This window comes from Rhinolophus ferrumequinum, chromosome 13 (genome assembly GCF_004115265.2).
Source record: "Rhinolophus ferrumequinum isolate MPI-CBG mRhiFer1 chromosome 13, mRhiFer1_v1.p, whole genome shotgun sequence".
NCBI lineage: Eukaryota > Metazoa > Chordata > Mammalia > Chiroptera > Rhinolophidae > Rhinolophus > Rhinolophus ferrumequinum.
In genome coordinates, this window is record NC_046296.1 from 65,139,270 (window position 1) to 65,161,285 (window position 22,016).

At 53.4% G+C, this 22,016-nt stretch overlaps 1 protein-coding gene across 6 annotated transcripts in view; it reads right to left on the reverse strand.

Moving 5' to 3' along the window:
* Positions 1-22,016, reverse strand: part of ATP6V1C2 (ATPase H+ transporting V1 subunit C2) — a 46,140-nt gene that overhangs the window by 472 nt on the left and 23,652 nt on the right. For 4 of the 6 annotated variants that reach the window (XM_033124608.1, XM_033124606.1, XM_033124607.1 and 1 more), the window contains 9 exons: positions 17,186-17,280; positions 12,748-12,839; positions 10,244-10,342; positions 9,640-9,708; positions 7,548-7,640; positions 7,371-7,464; positions 4,793-4,930; positions 3,842-3,939; positions 58-190 (listed from right to left, as the gene is read on the reverse strand). In XM_033124608.1, coding sequence (XP_032980499.1) covers positions 58-190; positions 3,842-3,939; positions 4,793-4,930; positions 7,371-7,464; positions 7,548-7,640; positions 9,640-9,708; positions 10,244-10,342; positions 12,748-12,839; positions 17,186-17,280 — 911 coding nt within the window. The other 2 variants (XM_033124609.1, XM_033124611.1) reach the window with 2 other exon arrangements.

Sequence of the window (22,016 nt, forward strand, 5' to 3'; positions counted from 1 at the left end):
CTCCCATGTGGAGCGACTGACCCGAGAAAGGCCGCTGTTTCTGGGTCATATACCTACATCCAATAGACTTGCAGCTGCTACTTCATCCAGATGTCTGAAGACGGAGTTCAGAACCTCTCTTAAACGCTTGGTGGATGACTTCTTATGAGGCTGGAGGAGCACAGCCTGAAAATTCACTGGCAGTCCATACCTTCTCAGACAAAATACATAAATACGTTACTCCAAGTGCAACTACCGTGTTTCCCCGAAAATAAGACCTAGCTGGACAATCAGCTCTAATGCATTTTTTGGAGCAAAAATTAGTATAAGACCCGGTCTTATTTTACTTATGTAATATAAGTACATTATAAATATACTTATATTTACTTATGTAATATAAGACCGGGTCCTATACTAATTTTTGCTCCGAAAGACACATTAGAGCTGATTGTCCAGCTAGGTCTTATTTTCGGGGAAACAGTATGAGTAAAACGAACTGGATGAGAAATAAAAGAGTAGGTTCTAATAACAATGAAAAGCTTTAGCCAACGTAGCTTGAGAAAATAAAACTCAGCTGAGGAAAAAGTGTAGGGCCAGGGGTGAAACGAATTACTGGATCTTTCTGGGTAGACTCTCTAGAACATGCTTACCCACTCCTGACAGTGATAGTTCTTGACTGGAGCCGAGGGTCTTCCCTGGCCGTGTGTGGTCATTACATGGTGAGTGCGCAGGGTGAATGGAGGCGATTGGACTGATGGTTCTGACCCAAAGCCTTTGTCTAAAACCCAGCTCAGCTGAGTTTTCTCCAGTAAAAGAGCAACAACAACAAAATGATTCATCAAGCTTGTTAATTCCTTTTGTTGAGTTTGGGTGGACAGAGAAGATTTTAAGTGGACTTTGTATATCTGAGTACATTTAAAATCACTTGCTGGCAGCTATCCCTGTGGTGTTATCCAAAGATAATTGAGTACTGTATAAATAATAAACATGCATTTTTGTGACTCAGCGTTTATTTTTAAATATACTGTCAGCAAATGCTTAGATGTTCCATCCTTATCACCTACGTGTCTTCATGGTCTTCGAGCCAGGTGTGTGAAAGCAGTCCTTAAGATAACACCCATTGACTGGCCTGCAGGGAAATGATTCACAGGGGCAGACCCGTGAGTATGACTTAGTTTTGATTTCCCAGTCAACGTCCATAAATGACCCCCTGGCTCCCAAACTTTCCCAGTCCTCCTTTCTGGCTGGTGATGGTGCAGTGTTCAGTGAAATACCGAGATCTATGCGATGTAAGAAAGGTAAAGGAAACGTAAATTCCTCTTGTAATTACTGTCCCTCTCACCAAGCCTCAGGCCTCCCTCACCCTGCACCCCACTCTGAGAACACTGGCGCCGCCTCACTGCTGCAGGAGTTCAGTCCACGTACGGTCCCCCCTTCTCTTTACCATAACACCATCTTGCCCTGTTTAAAATAAAAACTTCAACTCCCCAGAGCTCTCGTTCCAAACTTTAGTATCCAGTGTCCTATGTCACCCAGTTGCCCGGCACCACTACACTCGAGCTCCCGCCACCAAGTGCCTCACCGCCCAACCCCAGGGACATCAAGCACCTTACCCTTCCATTTCTGACTCTTCCCTCCTGCCTCTGACTTCCTCGCGGGCTTCTCTGCCTCCACTGCTTAAATGTTGGGGTTCCCTGAGGTGCCCCTTTGGTTCCTTCCCTCTGTATGACACCCCCTGCGTGAGCGCAGGCACACACATCAATCATAGCTGGGTCCCTCATATCTGCTCCCCACCAAAGACCACCCAAGATCCAGGCCAGTGAGCCCCGTGGCCGCCTTCTCCAGTCTCACCACTGCTGCACCGCTCACCCGGGCCCATTCCCATTTTCCATTTTCATCTTGGCTGATGTAACCCTGGCTCACTTCACCCTGAGGTTGAACTAACGCTTCACTTTGAGGTCAGTCCACAGACATTCAGCATCTACTCTGTCCGAGTGTGGGCCAGATGATCGAGGAAGAGAGGTGAGGCCACCCAGCCCTCCCCTGCAGCTCCCGTGGAGGCGAAGGGTCAAACACAGGCTGAGAGAAGGAAGACGGAGCAACAAGCACTAACTGGGGCAAAGACCAACAGGAGGTCAGAGGACGCAGGTGAACGTTACCTGTCTGTCTGCTCTAATGCGCTTGTGCAACATGTATTTTCCGAGATTATGATCTCGCCATAGGATGGAATGTGAAAAAATCTTTAAAAGGATCAAGTAGCTCTACACATACTGATGAGACTATAACACAAAGCAGATGAGAAAAGCAAGTTGCAGGATATTACATGTAAATGAGCCCATTTAGCGGATGAGAAGAGTCTTAAAACCATCGTGATTATTACGGGCAGTGGGACCACGGAGAACTCTTCCCACAGCATACACTCCTGAACTTAATTTCTTTTACACCGTTCATGTGTTTATTATACAGCTGTATTCAGGGCACTGATTTTCGAGGCAAGCAGGGCTGGTCTACACCATGGATGGCTAACACTCCAGATTAGCTTTAGAACATACGCCCTTCAACCCAGCCCTGCAACCCTTGCCATTACAGGCCTCTGAGATGGGTGGGGGGCAGGACAAGGAGCCACAGTCAGCTCTGATCTGTGTTTGGACAAAACCACACTGACAGCCACGTGGAGAGTGAACCGGAGGCAGGGACCCAAGTAGGAGCCTATGGCACCAGCCCGGCAAGCTGAGGCGGGAGACGAATGGAAGAGAAAAAGCAAAGGTGGGCTGGACCGTGTGGTGGAGTGGGGAGCGAGTGGGGTTAGGAGGTGAGGACGAGGGAGCTGAGGTGTCCACGCGGGCCCTGAGGTTTGTGGGAAAACTTGAAGCCACTGGCAGGAACAAGGAAGCTGGAGGAAAGGGCCGGAAGCAAAGATGAGCCCGATCTCCAGGAGAAATCTACATCGGGAGTCTGGCAGGACCGGGAGACAGAAACGAAGCATGGGCAGGAAAGGGAGAGCAGGGACAGACGGCCAGCTGAATAGCTAGGAGAGGAGCATGGAGCAACCTGCAGTGCAGGCAGGGGAAGGGGCCAGGGAGACCACCAGGCAGCATCCGAGGGCTGGAGGAGCATCTGAGCCTGCTGGACAGAAGCTTCCAGAAGAAGGGTGCAGCCCACCATATGTGTGTGACAGCACATGTTCAAAGCATGGCTGAAAAGCAGGCTTCAGAAAAATACTTCCTGTTTGATTCCCTTTCCATAAAAGTTTAGTAAAAATTATGCATATCTGTAAATTTAAAAAGCCGAAAGAAAAGTCTGAAGGAGTACACACCAGCATGTTAGCAGTATTTTCACTTGGTGTTAACATTTCAGGTGATTTTTATTCATTCTTTGTGCTTATCTATAGTTTCCAAATTTTCCACAGTGAACCTATTTTGCTTTTTTTTTTTTAAAAAAAAAAAAAGGTAAAACAAGTTTTGTTGGTGGTGGTTTGGGTTGGTTTTACTTTCTGTGCTGCCTTGGGTTTGGGCCTTACAGGTCATGATCCAAATGCTGGTAATTCTCCCAGGAGTCCCCAGGCCCTGGCCAGTTGTGAGGAGGGGTGCACAGAGGGACCAGCTGGGATGAGTAGGAGACCCTTGCCCCAAGTCTGGCAGGAAAGAGAGCAGCAGACAGCAGGGGCCCAGGGGCCCAGGGAAGGTTTACTGGGCTCAGGGAATCCTAACACGTTGCCAAGAGCCAGAAGGAGCAGAGGGTGGTGTCCTGAGGAGGATGGAGGGGCCAGAACGGGGAAGGGTAACTCAGGTGGCCCCAGAGCTGGCTCCTCAGCGGCCACCTCACTGCAGGACAGCCTGGGCCAGGCACCTCGTCCACCTACCTGAGCACGGACTCCACGAACACTCTCAGTGCCTTGATGTGGATCCAGGCAATGAAGGCTTCGCTGAAGTTCACCTTCAGCCAGCGCAGCAGGGGGCCCTGCAAAGACAGGAGAGCCATGACCCCGCCTGGCCACTCCGCCCAACGCCGAGCCAAGAAAGGACATAGGATTGCCAGAGCGAGCCCTGAGCTGAGAAGAAACGCCCAGGGGCCAGCAGAAGCAGCGAGTCGGTCGGACAAGGCCTGGGCGAGGCCCAGGACCATGTTCTCCAGGGAGCCTGTTGCCAGGGTAGCTCAGCGGGCCAGCCACCTGGCAAATGCGTGGGGCCACCTCAGACTGGGCTACGCGGGCTGGGCAGCCCCTGACCTCCAGGCTTTCAGCAGGCGGCTGACAGGCTTCTGTCTGACACTGCGCTGCCGAGGGGCCCGCTTCCTCAGAAGGCTCTGGCCCAGTCCCCGCATCATCCACCACCTGCCATTTCCAGGGCGCCTAGCGGCCCCATGTCACATGAGCACAGCCCCACAGGGCCATGGCAGCTGTCACTAATGCTGGTGTGGCCGGTCGTCTGAGGCAGTATGGGAGCAAAGGCTCTGACCTCCCACCTGATACCTCCAGCTACCCAAAGGTCAGGGCTGGGTCCAGCCAGGGCAGGACAGCAGAGCTGCCTGACCACCCCCGCCCCCAGCCAGGGCCTGCCCCCGTCACCAGCCCCAGCCACCTCCAGGCAGGGCAGAGCACCCTGGCCCACAAGCACCAACCACTGCTGAAGAGGCTGAGGCAGCACCAAAGAGGCCCTACAGATAAAGAGGGAGGCACCGTTCTGGACTCCTTGAAGATGTCAAAAGCCATGTTAGAGAACAGAAAATGCAAGGATTGGTTTTCTCAGAAGATGCCTGTGCTGGCGAGGACAAGCGAGCCAGGGAACCCCAGGGCTCCCAGGGGGTTGCTTACCTCACCCTCGCCCTCACACTCTCTCTCTCTGTCGGTGTGCCCCGCAGCGGGCCTATCAGGGTTACCTAGCGGGGTTACCTTAACCTTGTGGTCCGGGAAGGTAGATGGTCCCTTTTTAAGAGCAACACAGGAAGTTTGCTAAAGGCACAGAAATGATTTATTAATCTTTCAGGAAACATGCATCACAAACACAGATATAATTCTCATTGCCTGAACAGCACGGGAAGGCAAGCTCAAGGAGGCCGGCCCACCCTCAGGACTCGGGTGTCGGGTGGAAGGGACATCTGACGTGTGACCGTCGCCCCCCGGGCGGGTGTTAGAAGTGTCTGGTTCCATATTCCATGGAAAGAGCCAATTGCTGGCAGAGGGGTCAGTTCCCACATTCCCTCCCTCTGCTTGGTCTCCGTCAGGACCTTCCCCCATCAGCAGACAAGGACAGGGGCAGCTGGGAGGCGTCAGTGCAAAAGGCTCTGCCTGTGGATCTGTCTGTCTGTCTCGGCTCGGTCAAGGAGTCTCCATCAAATCCAGCACACGCTAACCTCCTTAGTGATCAGGGTGCACTTAAATATGCTACTTGAGGAAAAACAGTCAGGCAGCTGTTAGGACGTGTCACCCTTTATCATCTTTCTCTCAGATAAGTGGCAAGCTCAGGAAAATCCCACCCTGTGCTCTCAAAGGGGATTGATGACACCCAGGACCCAACCAGTCCCCTCCGGTTGACAAGCAACCAAAAGGATGCAGGACGTGGGTCATAGTCACCTACAAACAGGCTAAGGGCTAAGAGTCTCAAGAAGCTGGGGCGGGGCTTACCCCAGCTGTCCCCTGTCACTGGCACACAGTGAGAACATCGCAAGGGACTAAATGTTTCCGAGTTACTGTGTCTCCTGCCGAGCTCCAGTTCCCCACCCCGGAGAGACCGTGGCACAGCTCCCCGGGGCAGTGTGGGGATACAGAAGTCTACACCATGTAAAAAAGCACCAGCTGGCAACCTGAGACCCAGGTGGCAGGTGTCGGGCTCATGTGTCACCTCGATCCTCAGGGGGGGTCTGTGCCAGCGCACAGGTGGGTGCCAAAGGTCCAACCTGACCACCTGTCCTTCGGGCAGGGCCTAACTGCCTGGACACTTGTGGAAGCTGCCGCTCTCTGGCTTTTATCCAGACACTGCGGGAGCTTGGGGACAGGACTGAGAACAGGGAAAAGAGACAGCTGGAGCGTTCCCAGGTATCAGGGCTTCAGGCTGCGGGTCAGGAGGAAATCTTTTGGATTTCAGTTCTGATTGGTGAACACCTTTCCTGCCCGGGTGGGTGGGCCTGAGTCCTCGGGGCCCAGGGCTCCGGCTCAGCCTTTTGTCTCAGAGGAGCTGAGAAGTACGTGTGTTCGTCTTGGTGTTCACATATGTCCATACACGTATGTGTGTGTGTATGCTTGGGGGCAGGAAGGCTGAAGTTCCCCACAGTCATTTTTATGTGTCAGTTCCCGTTTCCTCTCAAAAGGGACAGGCCCGTCAAATGGGCCTCTGAGAACCCCATTTCAGGGGCCCCGTGCTCACTCCTGAGGGGCGACTTGTCTGGCGACTTGTCTGAAAAGGCCATTGACCCAGAAAGGTCAGGTGGGACGTGCAGAATGCCCCAGCCGGAAGTCGGGGAAGGCTCAGGGCAAACACTTGGCCACAGGGGAAGCGCTCTTGCTCTTCACCCAAGCACGTACTTACAGCTTTATGTTTATACACGGATTTTTCCTCCGAGAGGCCTGGAGTACATTCTACTCATTCTTTCCCTCCTTTTTGCACTAGAGGTAGGTGCTCCCAGAACGCTACCTGGTGGGGCTGTGGGAGGGGGCCTGAAAACACCCCACCCAGACAGGAGCCATGTAGCTTAGCCACCACCACCACCCACGCCCCCACCCCCTCTGCAGCTCACCACGTCTGGAATGTGCCCACTTTACAGAGCAGTAGAGTGCCTTTCCCTAGGCTACACTGTTCACATTTCAAAAACGAAAGTCTGGTTTCCTCCCTCCTGAGCTCAGCTGCCCTCACACGTGACAAGTTTCTGAGTGGCTATTGTCGGAAGTCTCAAGGATAAGCACCCACTCTTTGCTAAAAGCACAGGGCAGGTAGTGTAGGTTGTCACATCACACCCAGAAATCACACCACCAAAGACAGCAGGGTGACCGCTGGCCTCCCTCTCCGAGCCGGTGGCACTGTCCGGAGCCCTGCCTGCTTTGCCCGACCTCAGGGCCATTAGGCCGGGTCCCTTTCCCTGGGGCCATGCTCATCACCTCTCAGAGCCTCCATTTCTCATCTGCAAAACTGAGCTAAGGGTCCCTTCCTGGAAGGGCGGTGCCAGGGAGATCTAGCACGGAAGGCACCCAGGGCCTCGGCTCACGGCTCAGGAGCAACCGCCACAATTATTTGCGCCTGTCACCTCTTCCCAGACCCTGCTCTGGCAAGCCCAGGAGAGCACATGTTCCTGGGTGGTATGTGCCCAGCGGAGTGGGGACAACGGAGGCCTTTGGTGGGTTGCGAGGTGGCCCCCCAAGATCTTGCCAGAAAATCCGCCGGCCGCTATCATATACTCACATATTGTTGCTTCTTATCAGACAGCAATCTGGTCATCTCTTCCCTTTCCCTTTTAATTTCTTTTTCATCATAGTAAAATTCACGGACAGTGAACCTTAAACCAAGCAAACGAGAGGCTTTCACTACGAAGCATAGCGTCAGAGCAGACACCCCGGAGAAGCCCACCCAGGCCCTTACTTGTTTTCTTTGGCTTTGGTTTTGAAATCGTCAATCACTTTTCGAAACAAGGTCACCGTGAAGAGGCCGCCCTCTTTGTCCTCAGTGATCAGCCTGTTGGAGAGAAGCGTCTGCTCGCTGGACTCATTCCCAGGTCCCTACGCTGTCCTTTCCCTCGGAAGGCAGGTCACCGCAGAGGTGGCCTCTGTCCCCTCAGCCCGGTGGCCCATGCACAGGGGCCCTGCCAGCATCGAGGACGGGGGGACCAGGACATCCCTCACTACTTCTAACTGTGCTCTTGGCTGCCTGCTCTTCCCCTTCCTCTCCTGCCCCTTTCGTTCGTGCTCCAAGCTGAGGCCTCCGGCCAGCAGGCCACCGAAATGCAGGCCCCCTGAGGAGAGAAAAGGACTGGAATCCAGCTGTGCAGCAACCTGGGGTTTGGCTCCTGTCCACCAAACGCCTGAGAGATAAAGCCACTCCTGGTCTTAGTCACCTCATGTGCGCACAGGTGCCCCTGGCTCTGACGTGTGATGGTTGCAATGAAGCAGAGCGGATGGAGTTCCAGTTGGTGGAAACCATTTCACAAAGGCCATTTCACATCCAATGTCACAGTGTTCTAATTAGACACAGCTAATAAGACGACACACCTCAATGTGAAACCACTGTGGCCACTGTCACCAATGGTATGGGGGTTCTTGGGGCCAGTGGTCTAAGTTCTCTGAGTCCCGCTGGCCAGATGACCTGATAACAGGAGCCCTTGGGCCAGGCAGGTTGTCGTGGGCATGCTGGCTAGATCACGTTTCCTGTTTCTCAGAGTCCACACCCATAGGGGCTGACCCTGGGCTGCAGAGACCTTTCCAGAGTGACTTCTGCAGACTCTCAGGTGCCCTCTGACAGCACAGGGCCTGCGGGCTCTGGTCTGAGAAGCCAAGCCTCTTTCCCAGCTGGGGTCCCTGGCACTTGGCAGAGGGGCAGCATTGGAGAGCAGGGAATGCTCCTGCCAATCCAGCCAGCTTCAAGGGCCAGCTCCTCTGCCCGTCTGTGCCCCCTCCGCCTCCCCTGCAGACATGGCTGCCCCGGGCTCATTCCTCCAGCCTTCTGTGTGAGTTCAGGCTGTGACTGTCCTGTTCCCTGCACCCCTCAGTTTAGGTCCTGATTACTATCTGCTGTGAATCTGTGACCCTGGGAGACACAGCCTTGCGGCAGACGCCTCAGGCCAGAAGCCTCCAGGCTGGGAGAGGAGTGGGCAGGGCTGCCCTCAGGCTAAGCTCTGTGTGGCGGGAGGCGGATGAGTCAGCAGGGCTGCCCAAGCCTCACTGTCAAGTCTTTTAAACTTACAAGCTATTTCAGACATAACAAAAAGGCATAAAGAATGATACATACCTATGTATCTGCCACCCAGCTAAAGACATCAAACAACTGTCATACAGTAGAAACCAAACCCCGTGTCCTTTTTCCCCAACTGCGTTCTGCTGTCTGCCCCCAGGTCACCACTGTGCTGACCTTGGTGTTTCTCATCCCCAAACACCCCCATAATTCTGTGCACTCGCATATGCCCAAGTCACATGTGGTTTCGTTTCGTCCATTTCTGATGTTAAATAAAGGACTTCATGCTGTGCGTATCGTCTGCAGCTTGCTTTTGCCACTCAACACCATATAGTGAGATCGACCCTTGCTGCTGTATGCAACTCTAAATTGTTGGTTTTCCCCAGTTGTGTGGTGTTCAGGGTGTTCAGGGTATATTCCTTTATCCTTTCCGTCACTTTTCCAGCCCTCACAGGCCACACGCTGAGACTGGTTTCCGCCCTTGCCCCACTCCACGGCCATCATGGCCAGGCCCTTGCTTCACCCTCAGGTGGGGAGAATAGACACCGAGCTGACAAGGCAGAGTGAAGGGCAGCCAAGGAGGGCAGGCAGGGAGGGCTTCCCGGAGGCAGGGGCAGGGAATCAGGGTTCTGAAAGATGAAAGGAGTCTGGCATGTGGCTTGGTGTGTGCCCGTGAAGAAACTCCAGGCCACGGGACTCTTTGGGGCACAAATGTTTGGTGGTTGGGTACCTGAGAGCATCCACACGCGTCCCAGGGGCCCTGGGGTCAGGCTGGGATCTCACTTACTTGGTTGACCGAGGCACCACCATGTCTGAGAGGGATTCGTAGGTTTTTTGCCATTGTACGTAGCTTGGTCTGTGAGAACACAGAATCATTCAGTGAGTTCTGCAGAAAAGGCTGGGGGGTGTCTTCAGTGTTTAGGAAACTGCACACTTCTCCCAAGGGATTGAGGTGAGTAGGACTGGGGCTAGAGAGAGCCCCAAACCTCCCCTGGCATTTCCGAGAGGCCCTGAGCACCACGGAAGGGCCTGTGTGAAGGACTCAGCCAGTGGGACCTGCTGGGAGCTTTCTAACCTGGCCCTGTGTGGCCTTGGGCCAGACAACTGACCACAGCCACCCCCACCTGCCAGGCTTGTTGTGAGTGAAATGAGCCTGTCTTTGGCATCTGGCACATAGTAGGTGCTCAAGAAATGGCTGCTTCTGTCACTGCTATTACCAGCACAAGCACTGTCACCCTGCTTCTGTTACCACCACACAGCTGCCACTTAGGGCCCCGGGATCCGGGCCGTGGGGGGCCCCTCCTTCCTCTCCGTTGGGCAGGGCCAGTTTCCTTCCATGATCAGCAACACAGGCTGAGACCACACACCGCCCACCTTCCCAGGCCACTTACTTGGGGACAATGACCAGCAGTGTGATCAGATACTCGGACCCCAACACAAAGTCGTCTTTGTTCACGATATCGCTCAGTGTCCGAGTGAAGAGGTTCTCCCTGAATCCATGTGGGACAAAGGGGGTGTGATCAGCAGAAAGACACATGGTGGCAGCCACAGCACACAGGGCCTGAGACAGGAGGGGCAGCAGGAAGTGGGGGAGGCTCAGCGTGTTCCCTGGGGAGGGGCAGAGACTTGTGGCTCCGTCTTCTGGGCGCGGGAACTGCTGTGGCTGGCAGGGCCTCAGGTGTTATCACCCGTTACCTGAGGGGCTGCTGAATCCAACACCTCAGTCACCTGTGCTGCCCCACTGCTCCGGTGCAAGCAGGGGAGGGGCCCGCTGGGGGCAGGCAGCTTAAGTTACTGAAGCGTCAACACAGTGGCTGGCAAAGCCACCTGGGCCCTCCTGGGCAGAGACAGGCCCAGGTAGAGCTCCGCTTCATTTTACACGCCTTGCGGGCCCAGCAGCCAGGGGACACTCACCTGGAATAGCTTTCTACATGCCCAGTGGAACCTGGTCTGCATCAAGGTCATGGTATTTTTAGCACATGGATCAAAGCTGCTATATCAGCAAGTGACCCAAGATATAGCTGATGAGTCTGTCCCATTAGCACACGGGCCCTGATACTAGCTAACATACTAGCACGTGGCGCTTCCCTAATAAATGGTTCTTCAAGCACTTGCCTGAGGCCAAAACTTTAGGGCAAGTGCCATCCCCCAGAGGCTCTCCTGCCTGCCCAGGTTGCCTGCACTTCTCTCCTTCCCCTCCTGTGCCATCACTGGTGAGTCCCTTAGGGTCCCGCTACAAGGGCACGACGCATGGGCCTCCCTGTCACAGCACTTCCATGCTATCCTTACACTATCAGAGCTCACCTGTTGGCTTCCACCTGTACCCCCTGCACAAAACAAATATTTTTGATAAATGAATGACTGTATGAGCTCTCGAAGGGCAGAAGTTATATCTTGTTCTGCTTTGTATCTTTAGGGCCTAGCATAAGGCCTGAGAGTATAGTAGGTGCATCGTAAACATTTAGCGAAAGAAGAAAAGAGTAACAGAAGAGAGAGGTAGAGACGGTTTCACCCTCTTGACTCGCTCCTCCCTCACTCAGTGTGTATGTTCAATCGATCAGTCAGCGTTACCGGGAATCAATGAATGGACTTCACCAGTTGACTGAAGAGGTTGGACCAGATGTTTGTTCAAGTCCCAAACAATTTTAAGACGTCCATAATCTGGGGGTGCAAGGGATGGCCCACCAGGTGAATGGCCCCATGGCCCATTGGTCAATGTCATGACGAATCTATGCCAAGGTCACCATTTAGGGCTCTCTGCCATTGGCGCCCTGCCATTTTCCCATCCTCACCCGTCTTGGTAGGGCCAAGTGGGGAGGCAAAACTCAGCTGGCGCGGATTTAGTTCCGATACAAAGTCAGGCAACCAAGGACAGTTTCTAGTTGAAGTGCCTCTTTCCCTCTTTGGTTTTAAATTTCCCACGAATGTCCTATTTGCTTTTTTCACGAGAAGACAGCTGGCCCAGTGACTATCAGAAGAGAGAAGCAGAAGCAGGAGGAACCTCCCTGGTGACTTTTTCCTTTGCTCACAGAAGTGAGCCAATCAGAGGGATGGCTGTCCAAGGGAACAGCTGGTTCTGAGCTCTCCTAGGCCACTTCCCTTCTCTGGAGTATCTTCAGAGAATCGCCAGCGGAAACAGATCCAGAATCTGGGGACACTGGGAGGATCCTCCGTGCCAACTCAGCCCTGTTCATGAGCCGCTTCCAGCCTCCCCCGCAGAAGCTCAACTGGCTTCTTCTTACATGCCTCCAATAACAGGGAGCTCACTGCTTCACAAGACAGTTAAAGCATCATGACACTGGGCTTCTGTTTTTCTCTGGATACCTCCTCACCACTTTGGTGACTGGTTGTGTCTGCTGGGCCAAGCAGTCTGCTCCCTCTCCCATATGGTGTTCGTTCAGGTGGGGAGAGAAGGCACCTGAGTCCCAGAGGCTGCTCAGCTCAGGGAGTCTCTACGGGGCCACTGCCCTCTGCTAGTCCTCACAAAGGCCAGGCTCTGACAGCCCTGCCTCCTGCTGCCTATGCTAGGAGGCGCCTCTGTAAAGCCTCCAGGGGAAGGATCTTGGGAGGCTCCAGGTGTTCTCAATGACCTGGGAGAGGTTGGGAGAGGGAAGGAAACACCTTCCAGCATTGTGTTTCTCTCTGGGCATAGGCAGGGAGGCGCCATCAACCCCAGCTTGGGCCTTAACTCCCGGTCCTCTGCTCCAGGTCTTCCTCTCCACACAGTTCCTGGGGAGGCAGGAGTGCCTCTGTGTCTGTCTGTCTGTCTCGCTCGCTCTCAGACACACACCCAGGCTTGGGTCACCCAGTGATCTGAAGAGCTCGCACGTGCATCAGCCCTGCCAGGATCCTGTTCCAGCCAGGCTCGGAGGTGCGAGTGGAACACGGCACTCACCTGGATTTCTTCTCAAGATTCTCCAGGTTGGTCTTCAGAGTGTTGTAGGCGGCCGTGCGGGATTTCAGGTCAGTCTCGATCTGTGCCAGTTGCTATTTGGAGAAACAAAAGAGTTTATAGAATTGGTCGAACTTGTCAAAATTGCCACACATGGCTCCTGGTGCCCCTAAGGAAAAAAGAAATGAACCCTGCCCATTTGCCAGGGATGGGTTACGTTTGTCCCCCTCTGCTCTCTGAGACGTTCCACACTTGGCATAAGGCCAAGGGAGGCAGCAAACGGGAATACCCCCCTTTGCAAATATGGAGGCCCAAGGCATGAATGGCTCTTCTAGGATGACTCAAGGAGCTCAATCTTCTCCTGACTTCAAGCCCATCTGTCTGTCAGGGCTCCCACCGCCCTCCATACCATTTGTTCTCAGGCTTTGCCAGAGGTCAGCTCAAGCCGACCCCCATCCTGGCTTCTATGGGGACTTGCAATGGCTCGGCATTGAGCGCGCCCAGGTCTCCAGGCTCAGCTGTGTTCCACAGTGGCCCCTTCCGGCTCTGCACAAGGGAGAAGGCTCCTTTGAGCTCAGAGGTAGTCACCAGCCTGACTTAATGTCAGAAGATCCCCTTGTTGTAGAAGTTGCAGGAGCATGCCCCAGACCCCCTCCTGCGATAGGCAGGGAATGAGACAAGCGGAGGCCCAAGACCCAGCTCTCCTGCCTCAGGTGCCCCACTGGCTCAGCCGGGCTGATGTCTCCCCACAAGGGCTCGAAACAGTGAAAGAAAAATGCTTGCCTGAGCCCAATTCACTGGAAGCCCTCAAAACACAGTAGCTGTTAAGACAGTTTCAAAAGAATGCTCTGAGGTCACTGACAGCAGCAGTCCAGGGCCACAGTGAGCCCCTAGCCTCTGGAAATTTAAAGAAAGCCCACCAGCTCCTCTCCTGCAGGGCCCACACTGCATCAGCAGAGCCCACGAACACAGTATTGGGTCCACAAATCTGGCACCCATGTTACGGTGGGGAATACTGTACACAAAGGAGGTTCCTACGCCCTGACCCACGTGGGGGTAGGGCCCGTTCCCAGGCTCCTGAGACACACTGTGACCTTCTCCTCCCATTTCTCTCTCCTCAGCCCACGGTCAGTGACATGTCACTGGTGGCTTGCAGTCGCCATGGGGGAAGTTTTCCCCCTACGTCAGCAAACGCAGCAGATCAGCACATGCTGACATGGGGACGTCTCCAGAACCCTTATATGAAGGAAGGGGGCAACCTATGGGAGATGGACAATTTTGAGTTGAAATATATATAGTTTTTATGTAGATGGAAGGATCTACATTCAACGTTTAAACATGGGCTACCTTTGGGGAGGTTAAAGGGAGCAGGAACGGAGGAGGATGTCACAGGAGGTCTCTTCACGTTTTTTCTTTACATTTGGGTATGTTTGTTTTTGGGGGGTTAAGAGTTACAATTTGTTTACAATTTCGAAAAATTTCTTACTTTGAAATGATTGTAGGTTCTCTGGAAATTGTAAAAATAGTATACAGAGATCCCATGTTCCAGTTTTCTCCATTGGTAATATCTTATATAACAACAAACAGCACAGTATCATAACCAGGAAACTGACATGGGTACAATCCACGATCTTAGATTTTAAAATAAAATGTATTGCTTTTTTTCGAAAAGGAAAAAAAAAATCAAACAAGCAAGGAAATCCTGCAATGTCCTCATTTTTCTGATTTCACCACAAGCCAGTGAAAAACTACAGCGGGTGTTTGGGAACCAGTGAAACAGTGCTAGGAGCGAGGGCTTTGGGACCCAGTCAGGCCCAAACCTGAATGCCAGCTCCAGCTCTGACCGGCTGTGTGACCTGCTGTCAGCTCCTGAACCTCCCTGAGCTCAGCGCCACGGAATCACTGTGCACAGTTCCAGCCCACGGAGCAGGTCACTCAGAAAGGCGAGTCCTTTCCTCCACGAGACCGAGCTCCTTGAGGGCGGCTGGGTCGTGGTCATCTCTGCACCTCCAGGCAGAGCGGTCAATACAGGGCGGTGCTCTGCCAGGCGTGTTCAGCAGAACCAAACAGCCCTGCCCTGCTCCTTCTAGACTCATCCCACCACCCAAGGCAGGCAGAGACCTTCAGGGCCTCGTGTAACGCCCCCGGCAGCACCCAGAGATGTTTCCGGGTGGCAGAGATGTTTCCGGGTGGCAGAGATGTTTCCGGGTGGCAGAGATGCCAGCAGCCAGCGTCCCCAGTGGGTCGGCAAGGAGCAGGCCCCCGGCCAACCACAGTGGACCTGCTCCTGGTGGAGGAATACACCTTTTGCTGTTACACCGGTGAGATTTTAGGGGCTTTTTTGAAACTACAGCATGCCCCCGCCTGTGGAGACTGACAGAGCCATGCTGGGTGGCTCCCTGACCCGGTGACACGCTGCATGCGGGTGTGCAGGGCCGGCAGTGGGAGGAAGCCCTCCCTTATGCTCACGCCACTTCATTTAAGTGGGGGCAGGCGGCTCAGTCCCCAGCTGTTGGGAGGGCCCAGGGCCTCCCTTGACTGTGTCAACACCGGGCTCCTCCCAGGGTGAGACCTGCTTGGTCACCCAGAAGACGCTACTCAACACCCAGCTACACAGCGACTTTTGTCTCCCCGTGGCTCTCCCAGCAAAGGGAGTTCCTTGACTAGGACCAGTCCAGTTAACAGATTTAGACCTCCCACTGGGGGAACAGGCCTGGGCCGGGGCTGAGGACACCACACATGTGCTCCTGGGGCAGGACGAGGTGAAGGAACCCCACCGGCCTCAGAGAGGCTCTTTGGCAAGGGCGCCACGCATACAGGAAACCAAGACCTGCATTCCCACCCCAGAGTGATGCCTCAACCCTGCAGGAACTGGGGCAGGCTCCCTAGGCTCAGCCAGCCTCCCATCTGAAATAGGAGGATGGTGACACCGACCTCCCAGGGGTGACATGAAGAGTAAAAGAAATGAAAGACCCCGCGTGGTTCCAGGTCTGCAGCAGTGCCATCAAAACTGCCCTCCTCCCCATCCCTGCTTTCCTGCCAAAGTCACTCTCTGGATTGCTCTGGACTAGACAGAAGCCGGGTTTTGCCCTCTACCCCCCTCAGCTGATACCCCGATGTGCTCTGGGGCCTTCATCACTGGGTCTGGGGACCCGGGACAGCCACGCCCATGAGCACTGTCCCAGGGGACTCAGAGAACAGCGCTGACCATCCTGCCTGGTTCATTAGCACAGGACAGGGCGCCAGGCCGTCCCCACAAACTACCATGTGCTTCTAGGTTGGTGGTGAAGGTGCACAGGTGCTCCAGGCAGCCCCTCCTTGAAGGGCCTTTCAGAATCACTGCCCAGTTGTCCCAGGAGGTGCTAGGACCTCTGTGATGAAAGAGGAGGTGCGCCGATTCCTGTTTGCTCAGAGACACAGCCGGGCACCAGCCTGCCATGAGGAGATCGGCCAGACTGCCCAGGGACGGGTCCATCTCCCTCACCTGGCCCGCCCAGCCACACCCAGGTGGCTCTGTCACTCTGAGCAGACAACAGGAAGGCTTTGTTCCTGGCCTGGCTGAGACTCTCTCCCAGACACCTGGGCCAGCAGGAGACATGACATATGAGGGGCTTGGTGTATCGTAGAGGGAGAGGGGAACAGGAAGTCACTAACTGTTAGCGCTCATCCTCAGTGAGACAAACAGGAGTCAACATGGCTGTGAGATGGCCACAGTGTCCCCAAAGACCTATGCCGCAGTGCTTTTATTCATGAAGCAAAAGCTGGAGGCCACTGCTTACCAAGATGATGGAACCATGGGGTCAGCACTTACTGGCCTCCCTTTTGTCACTTTCACTTCAGATCAGGGGCAAGAACCCCAGCAGACATGTCTCAAGAGTTAGGGCTCCTAATCCAAACTCTCTACGAAGCAGACAGTTCTTGTCAAGAAACAATCACCCAGGTAGTGGGGGGTGTCAGGTTCTAAGAGGAGGTCAGGGTGGGGTTGACTCTCCAACAGCACTTTTTAAAAAGAAAAGAGGTGGTGGGGGAGCTCAGTGAATGGGCACAGGATTGGGGTCAGACATCGGTAGCTCAGAGAACCCATCGGTCTAGGGGACTGTCCTGTGAGACGCAGTCACCCAGTCAGGTAACAGGGCTAGAAGAGACTGAGGGTGGACACGTGGTCACCTCTTCTGTTCCCAGGGCTGTCCTGACACCCATAGGTTTCTGACCTTGCCAAGGGCATGGAAGACCACTCCTCAGAAACCCACCGGGGCCCGGTGAGGGCTGGCAAGAGGCAGATGGGCAGGGGACCCAACAGGGCTAGAACCCAACCTCCTGCCTCTGGCCTCTTGGAAAGTCCCTCTCTGCTTCGCCAGGGTCCGAGTGCCACATAGATCTACCTCAGATGTCCCCAGTCACAGAAGTTTAAGTATGCACAGAGAGAAGGCCCTTCTCTTACCTTTGCTAGAGTGTCCACCACACTCACCAGTGGCTGCTTCGCAGGGTATTTGGCCATGTCCCATTCAAAATGGGTCACGAAGGACGTTAGATCAACTGGAAGAACACAAACACATTTCAACAAATGAGTGGCACTCTACAGACAGAGGTGGCCTGAGCTCGAGCCATGTAGAGAGATCAGAGGACAGACTCAGGGCTCTGAGACGGCAAACACCGCCCAGGGGAGCAGAGGACTGAGCCAACTGGCTGGCCGGCGGCCGTATCCGAAACCCCTCTGAGAAACATACTCCCAGCCCTAGGGACACTGTCACAGGTGCACTGCCGTGCCTCAGAATCTTACTCAGACGACCCCAGAGACTGGCATTTGGGAGATCCTGCAAAGTCGGGAGATTTTTCTGAGGGCACCAGGCTAATTCCCTGCCTTTTCCAGTTGCTTCGGCCACATGCCCCTGCTGGGTTATCATTCTGATTTGAAGTACCCTGAAGGCACACCAGAGAGCCCCCAGCCAACCCCCGAAGACTACCCAGCCAGTCGTGGGTGCCACCTGCTCGCAAGACAAGCCATCTTCCTGTCTCCTGCAACGAAGCACTAGACAGAGGTGATTTCAACACAACGTGATCTGTTTTAAAGAAGGCATTTTAAACATAATCAAAATGCTGGAGTTTGTGAATGTGGTTTTCAGTATCTGGCATGGACGTGCATTTTCAGTGTAGGTCCTTTATTTTATTTAAAGTGTCCTTATAAGAAGAGACACCCCATGTGCTCACACAGGCCATGTACAGACACAACTAAGGACGTGGTTCTCGCCCGAAAGCAAACCTGCCGGCACCTTGAACTTGATCCAGCCTCAAGAACAGTGAGAGATGAATGTCTGTTGTTTAAGCCCCCAAATCTGTGGTGTTTTGTTATGGCAGCCTGAGTAGATTAATACAGATTTGGGTATTAATTTGGTATTAATACAGATTTGGGTATTGCCACACTGCTGCAGGGAAATGACTTTGGAGGCAGGATCCAGACCTGGGAGGAACTGCATTAATGTCTGGATGAAAGCAGGGGGTGCGGTCAGAGGTGGAACTAGAAGGTTGCCAAGGACTCCTCCTATGGCAGCAAGAGTCCCTGATCCCATTTACTGAACCCTGCTGTGGGCCAGGCCCTGGGCAAGCTCGCTTATCACACACCTCTCCTGCTGGTAACACACTGATAGGTAGGAACCATCACCTATCCCGCAGGCCAGGGAACAGCCAGCCCCAAGCAGGAGACATGGGGCAGGCTTTGGGATCTCTCCCCCATCCCGCCTCCCTTCTCCCACCTCCAGCACACCATGGGAACCCAAGCCCAGACACCCTCAACGCCTGATGCTGTCTCTCACTGCTGCTGTCTGGTCCTTTAACATCAGGATGGAGACCCACTCCTCCTGAAAGCCTGCCCAGTCGTCCGTCCCCTGCTGGCCTGAGCACATGGATGCTTGCCGATCCATCACACTGATGACGCGGCCTGATCACCCCTCATTCTCTTGCTCTTATGGGATCCTTGTGTCCCCAGAGCCTGTCACAGTGCCCAGCTCAGAGCAAGGACTCCACACACACAGACCTTCCTAATAACCCTGGTGATTGTTCTCACTCACTACCCAGGTTGCTCAGAAGAGATACATTTCAGACCAAGCTCTTATCTCCATGGATTTTCACAAACTCCAAGTCCTTTGTGGTATTTAGACCAAAAAGAATGAGTTGTCTGTTTCCACGACGATTATAATCCCTTTGCGGCTCAGCCCCTCTCCTCGTGGTGTCTCCCTAGCTCTCGGTCTCCATTTCCATCACAGCATGTATGGCGCTGTGGGTCTGCACCCCAGGCGAGCAGCCCAGGAGGACGATCCTTTCTGAATGCCCAGCATTCAGCACAGCGCCTGGTACTCGACAACTGAGCAGGAGTGTCCGGTGAATGAAGGAGGAGAGAAGGGCGACTAAGGAGACCATGGCAGACCTCCTGCAGCGGCCTGGGACTGTGGCCTCCTCCAACACCTCCTCCCGCATATCCGAATGCCAGATCCAGCTCCAGACGCTGACCATTGCCCCAGATCACTCATCCAAGGGCGGCCTTGCCCCGTCCACGCACGTGGCCATTGGTGAGAACGTGTTTGGGGAGGGTCCTCCACCTCTACCTTCCAGTGCATCCACTACTGCAGCTGTCGCTGTGCCTGCTCAGGAAAGAGCCAGCCTGCCTCCCTCTCCCCTCCCCTGGCTGAAGTTGGCAAAGCCTGATCTCTAAGGGTGCAGCGCAGGGCTTGAACAGGCGGCCTGTGCGTTTAAACCATGACCCAGACAGGCTTGCTCCACATCAAAATATGCTGCATACAGCTCTTCAGCAGCAACGATCACATGTGAGAAGCAAAGCCAGGCCTTCCCGCAGGCAGTACAACAAAGGACCTGTGACCAGGACCTGTGACCACGCGGACTACAGCCCGGAATGGGGCCTTCCGGTGTTCACGACTTCTGTGCACATTCTAGGGACCGGGCCAGACAACGCTGTGTTTGCTCAGCTTCTGGTGACATCAAACGTACCTGTGCCCTTCCACGCCTAGCTCAGCTAGGGGCAAAGAGAAAACAAAAACAAAAGGTGCCCAGGCAAAGCTAAGTGCCTATAAAGGGATGAAGCCCACTGACAGGTGAGAAAACCAAGACCCAAGGTCACACAGTGCATTACACAGCAGGACCAGATCTGACGCTTCCAAGGTTGGGGCTGCTGGCCCTCCATGCAACCCAAATTCCCGGGTATGCTCTGGAGGAGATCGGATTAAAACCCCACCTGCCAGGGCTCCCCTGAGTCCCTCCAGTTAGTTCCGTCAATCACCAGTTCTATGCTCTGAAGAAGAAAAAGATTTCCCCATCCAAATGCTATCAGGAAGCGTGAACCAAACTAAGTTTGGTAAGGTCGCTGGACTGGGGTACTTTCCAGAGCCTTTACTATGCCCTAGCATCCTTGACCTTTGTTGGAACAGGCCTGGGGTATAGAACAAGTCTTGGAAGTCACAGGGACCCGACGCACAGGACGCCTAGAGATAAGGAAACATATTAAACAAACAAAGCTGAATGTCCTCCTCCTGAAAAGAGGCAGCGTCTCTTAGAGTCTGTGCCATCTGGAGTGCGGATGGACGTGACAGAATCCTAACATCTGATATTAAGTAATGTGACTGCTGAGTAGAATGTAAGCCCTTTGATCACTATTTTAATGTAAACTTGAATCCTCGTGCCTTAAAGACCAGGTTTTTATGTAGAAAAGCAGCTCTCAATCGTAAGTCAGCTCTTCCTTCCAGGGCCCTAGGAGTTACCTGCTGGAAAATGAGATCAACTGATCTTTTTAACAAAATAGTTTTTTTTTTCTTTTTTACTAGCATTAGCTAGAAATCTCAGTGTAGCAAACAGATTGCATTCCAATCTGTAAAGATTTGTATTCGTCCTAAAAGGATTTGTGGGCTCCAGTTCTACCAGCTTGAGAAGGTAGGAGAAAACGGAAGGCAAATGGAAACCAGGAGTGGTTTGTGTGGACACAGGGGCTCCCTCAGGAGGCTCGAGAGAAGCGGGCTGTTTGTACACGTGAGCCCCATCCAGGTAGCACAAAGCTAAGCCTGGCACTTGAGCTGCCAGGACACACAAAACAGCCAGCCTCCGTGAGCAGGCAGGAGGACGCTGGGAACAGCCATCAGGGAAAGAAGTGCACTGCAAGACCAAGATGCAGATGTGCACCTGGAACATCAGAGTCAAAGCATCCCCACTCCAGGACGCATGCAAAGCTCCTGGAGCGGCAGCGGAGACACGAGGAGGAGGGGAAAGAAGTAAAACAGTTGCCGTCTGTGTCATATGGATATCGAGACCAAGCTACGAACTTATGTCGTAACCTGATCACCGTACCCCTATAACCAGACCACGCGTCCACCTTCCCAGAGACATGCGGGGACCACACTGAACACAACACGGCAAGCAATGCATAACCTACTCTTTAAACATTTCATTTTTTCCTTCAAACCTGCAATGTATTAAGGTGGCGTTACTCAACCTCGTTCGCATACAAAGCCAAGTTCAGGACTATGAACATTTCCATTTGTCAATTTAAACAAGCAAATAAAAAGCTCTTGAAGGTTGCCAGGAGGTGACAAAATATAAATTTCTGGGTAACAAATGATATGAATGGTGAATATAGAATCTATATTCTCATTTTCAGTACACATACATGCATAAAATCACAGGTTTAATTAACTCTACAGATATTAAACACCTAATTCTAAAGTTTCTAAAGTCGCAGACTTTTTGTCTTGCACATTTTAAGCGCATTTAAATTACATGTACGTAACTAATGGACCAAAACACTTTTGGTCTAACTCTCATTTACTGAGCACAACCTAAGATGTCAGCCTGAGGCATTCCTCAGTATGTGAAGGCATTTTTCAGCCTCATTTGGGGAAAGGGATAAATCTGTTGGGGGGTGGGGAACAGGCTGGAACTTTCCATGCAGGATAGAGACGAGGCTGATAGACAAGGGAAGGACCAAACAACCATGAGACCCCACTGAACCCATTTCCACTTCAAATTTCATTGAGGACTTTAGCTACATGGTAAGAAATGCTGAACGTTTTAGAAAGGAGACAACGGGACGATACACTGGCCCAGGGTCACGTCTTTAAAACATTGGTGCTGTTGAGCTGAAAGTGGGGTGTATGGCCTCTGTCAATTCAGAGGCTCGGGGGTTGGGGACGGGCGTGTCACTTCAGTCATCACCGTGTGGTCACAGCTAGGGCTACCGATGGGCCAGCATGAGCTGAGAAGGCACAGAAATGAGC